Source organism: Pteropus vampyrus, unplaced genomic scaffold (genome assembly GCF_000151845.1).
Source record: "Pteropus vampyrus isolate Shadow unplaced genomic scaffold, Pvam_2.0 Scaffold71, whole genome shotgun sequence".
Classification (NCBI taxonomy): domain Eukaryota; kingdom Metazoa; phylum Chordata; class Mammalia; order Chiroptera; family Pteropodidae; genus Pteropus; species Pteropus vampyrus.
In genome coordinates this window covers 3,252,084-3,256,612 of record NW_011888852.1, presented here as the reverse complement: position 1 = coordinate 3,256,612, position 4,529 = coordinate 3,252,084, and the positions used below count along the sequence as shown (strand labels likewise).

Below are 4,529 nucleotides of genomic sequence, written 5' to 3'. Positions count from 1 at the left end.
GGGTGATGGAATTGTTCTAAATCATGACTGTGGTGGTGGTTACTGGACTATTCAAAACTCATCAAAATATACTTTCCAAATTGGTGAATTTCACTGTATGTAAATTAAACCTTCACAGAGCTGACTTAAAAACAAATAAATAAAAATAAACATATGTATTTTAAACTTACCGCAGCACTACAACCAGGGAAATTGAAAAAAGTATCGGGACCGTGTCTTTGTGGCATCTGATTAAGAACTGATAATAATTTTACCGCATGTCTTGGCTGAGGAAACAAGAAAAAGAAAGGTCACTGTAGGAATTCAGCAACAATAACTAATACATCATCACATTAGCCACCAAACTGTTTTCTAACCAGAGAGAAATTAATTTTAAATCATTTGCTTAACTCTTTAAGAGGAACAGTATCCATTACAAATTCAAGTTTATAGCTCTCTAGAGACAAGCCGGAACATTAAGCACTAACGCACTGGCACGAACACTGTCCCCTTTGACCACAGCTTACCCAGATCCCACTTTCTCCTCGAAGCATGCTGAACAAAAGCTTCAACTCCTTGACAGTGATGCTGTAGCTGGCAAGAACCCCCAACATATCAACTAGAAGATCTTCAAAGGAAAATAAAGTTATTCTGAACTCTAGTCATGAGCTGCCATCTGTCAAGGTAATATACTTTTTTAAAGAAGAGAAGTTATCAAGTGTCATTTTACATATATAGTACATCTAATTTAGCTAAACATCCTCATGAATAGTCATTCTAATTTAAGTCAAGAAATAAAAACAAAAAATTATATTTAAGTTTTAGGATTTTCCCTATCAGATTTCCATTCCAATTAAGTTTTCTTAGCAAATATATAAAATAGGTTTTTATGCGTTCCAGAATACACACACACACACACACACACACACACACACACACACACACAGCTGTATGTAGGAAAAGTTAGACAAAAATAAGCAAAAGTATAATGACTTAATGTTTTAAAAAGGTTATTTTCAAATGCAAAAGTGATGGCTGACCATATTCTCTTTTATAATATGTCCTTGAAATATTTCTTGGCATATTAACAGCAACTCTGAGCACCTACTCCTTGCTTGGCAGTATTTCAAGTGTTTTACATGTATTAACTTCACAAATCCTCATAACAAGCCTAGAAGGTAAGTACTATTATCCTCTTCTAAAAATGAGGAAAGTGAGGAAAGTCGTGATCACATTGCCCAAGAACCCACTCCGGTACATGGTAAAGCGAGAACTCTAACCAGGCAGTACAGCTGCAGAACCCTCCTCACCCCCATGAGTCTCTAATGGAAGTATTATTTACACACATTACTAGTGATCTATTATGGTAATGTGTCTATGTGCATGTAAGAGACACACTAGGTCATCAAATCACAAAAAATATATACATTTAATCTCATGTCCCCAATTACTTTCTCATCTTTAGACACTGTGAGTCATACCTCTATCAACTGTTCTTTGAAAAAAATTAAACATCTAAATATATTTACTTCATTTTCTTGATTTCCAAAGCACTTCCTAAGTATTAAAGATACTACAAAAGTTATTACAATCAACACACATATATATTCTAAACAACTTATCATCAATTAATGAAAAAGATTAGGTTAGGTAGGATAAGTTGAATTAGTTATTGATATATAATATAGATTGTCTAATACAGATTAATAGTTGGAATTTGAGACTTTAAAAATATTTATTGTGTATTTTGAAATAGAAATTTAATTTGGTTATTTTCATCAATAAATAACTGACTGATTCTCATTTAATGTCACAGTAAGTTAGCAATCTCTATGATAAAATTGTGACTGTGGATATGCTATTTTTAAGAGATGGCATATCCATTTTACTGTGGATGTTAAGTTTAACCACTCTCTAGTAATACTTTCACAGTATTGAACAAAAAGAACCTCTTTGAACTTATTAACATGCTATAAAATACTCAAAGTGAAAACAGTCGTGTTTTTGTGGTTACTAATGCTTCATTAGTACGTTAACTAAATTTTAATGTCTATTGAGAAGGTAGAGGTATTTTTCGGACACTTATTCAAAGCTTAAAATAACTAAAAGTAAAAGTTTTGTTATCGGCATTATTATTGAGAACAAAGAATAAGAGAATTAAGAAGCTTCATATAATAGAAAATGTGTAAATATGAACATCTGTGGTACTATCACATTTACTATTACCTTACATCTCAATGCTCATGAATTAGGTACCAGTAACCAAATACACATGTTACTTGTGGCTCATTTTGAAAAATACACTCTATAACATAGTAGTCACATTTTTACCAAAAAGTAATGATAATAATTAAGGGCATAAATCCAGATAAAGGATTCAAAGATCACATTACCTTCTATAAAACACGTACATATATGTTTAGACAAATAAATTCCTGTAAAACAATGCTAGAATTTACAGAAATGGTATGTCTACATTAAAAATGTTTTAAGTTTAAATCTCATTTTTCAAGTGAAACATTAGGAACCAATATAGACAATGTTAAATCATTGTAAATAGAGGTAGACACCACCTTGAAAGCAATTAGAAATAATATTAACGTACTCTATGAGAAAAACAAAAATTTTAAACAGTTTAAATTCTTAAAAGCATTCACTTTTAACCTATTCTTCATTATATTCTGTCTTGCTTAATGTTTTGTTCTACTACATTAAAGTTAATTAAAGCATAAATCAAAATATCACAGTGGATTCTCTATCTTCTAAACTACTTCTAAGGATTAGATATGGCACTGTTAGGAGTCACATTAGCACTTTTAGAATTATGAAAACCCTTTCATGTCAGAAGAAACTTATGCTGAAGATTCATGGCTTAAGAGAATCTACATTTCAAACTCTAAACTTATTTTCTGGGAATGACTGTTGATCTGGGACCATCTTTCAAAACATTCTTACTGAAGTACACCTAACCACAGAAGAGAACGAACTTGCAAGGCAGTAAAGGACTACTGAGAAGAATCACAGATTTCAAAGTTATTATTTAAAATAATATAACAAACACAAAATTTTTAATTTTTTAAGTTTCATGCAAAATTGATGTTCTAGTGCACAATGTATCTATTTTCATTCAAAAGCTTCTCCAAAAAATTTCAAAGTAAAATGGACACTTCCAAAAAAATATAACATGCTTAATTATCCTAAGACTTTTAGTTCCTCCTAGTCAGAGTTCCATAGAAGCCAGATTAAAGAACATGGAGCTCCGAGAACTTGATAAAATGCCCATTATGTAGAAATATGTTGTGATATTTTAATTATGTAAAAATTTGATTAAATATTATATAGCAAAGTACTTTTTCTGAGAGATTTCATAGCACTTATTCCATGTTATTGATTTTTTTTATTAAATTTATTGAGGTGACATTGGTTAATAGAATTATATAGATTTCAAGTGTACAGCTCAATACAGCATATGTATATTGCACTGTGTGTTCACCACCCAAAGTTAAATTTCCTTCTGTGATTTTCTAAAACATGAAAAAGCAAAATTAGGAATTATGTTTGTCTAATACAGAAGAAATCATCTTCCATTTGTCAGGTTTTCCCTTAATATAAAAGGCAAACTTTCCATTCATTTCTATTTATCTGTTTTAAATTAAGGTATCTTCGACAAATCTATATCACCAATAGAATATAAAAAGAAGTACATGAATCTTTATAAACATTTAAATTATACTTTCCTGTCAGAAAACCTCATACCTGCTATCATGTCATCTACAGCACTCATTTTCAGCAATACTTGTTCAATTAGCCCAACTTCTGTGCTAGTCTGTAAATTCCGAACACTTTTTCGTAGAATGGCTGTAAACATGCTCCATATTTCTGCTTGACATGTTACATCACAGTGCTCCAAAAGCTCTGTCATGCATGTTATACTCTCAGCATCCTGGATAATAAAGTTCATCTCCAAGTCAAATTCTCCACCAACCAGCTGAAATTAAACAGAAAGGAACAATGACTAATGGTAAGGTTGGAGGTTATTTATAACAATAAAATAAAATAATACCAAACATTCAACTAGCAAGAAAGCATAACTACTCTAAAAAAAGTCAAATCTTCTAATCTAAAATTAATTTTGATAAAATTTTGTAAGCTACAGATAAGTGAAAGGTGCTGTAAGAATTAAAATTTGATAAATCTAATTTTTTTAAAAAATGAAAAAATGGGGTTTCAGATCTACAAGAACAGGGCAAAACAGAGCAAGTGACTACTGGGTAGGATTCAGGACAAGTTCCTATGAAAAGGGGGTTTGGCTCTTGAAAGTGATAATCACTAGAAGAAGCATAGTTCACTAAGGATATGTTTTAAGTTATAAAATGTAAATGTTGAAATGACAGAATTTTTTTAAAATTTAAAAGAGAAATACCTAATATTTTGTAATACTTTATAAAAATGTGAACTGGTAAAGAAAGTTGATTTATTGGCAACATATTTGACTTGTGACATTATGCCAAATGAGTCAAAAGTACTGCTGTCCCTCTCAAATGCTTCTT

At 30.8% G+C, this 4,529-nt stretch overlaps 1 protein-coding gene across 1 annotated transcript in view; it reads right to left on the bottom strand.

The window, feature by feature from the left end:
* NBEA (neurobeachin) overlaps positions 1 to 3,967 on the bottom strand; it is a 600,762-nt gene extending 596,795 nt beyond the window's left edge. Inside the window, exons 1-3 of the mRNA XM_023531608.1 lie at positions 3,736 to 3,967; positions 507 to 607; positions 171 to 266 (exon numbers count right to left, since the gene is read on the bottom strand). Of these exons, the coding sequence (XP_023387376.1) occupies positions 171 to 266; positions 507 to 607; positions 3,736 to 3,940 (402 nt within the window). The 5' untranslated portion in view covers positions 3,941 to 3,967. The remainder of the gene's footprint in view (positions 1 to 170; positions 267 to 506; positions 608 to 3,735) is intronic.
* Between the last annotated feature and the right edge of the window lie 562 nt (positions 3,968 to 4,529).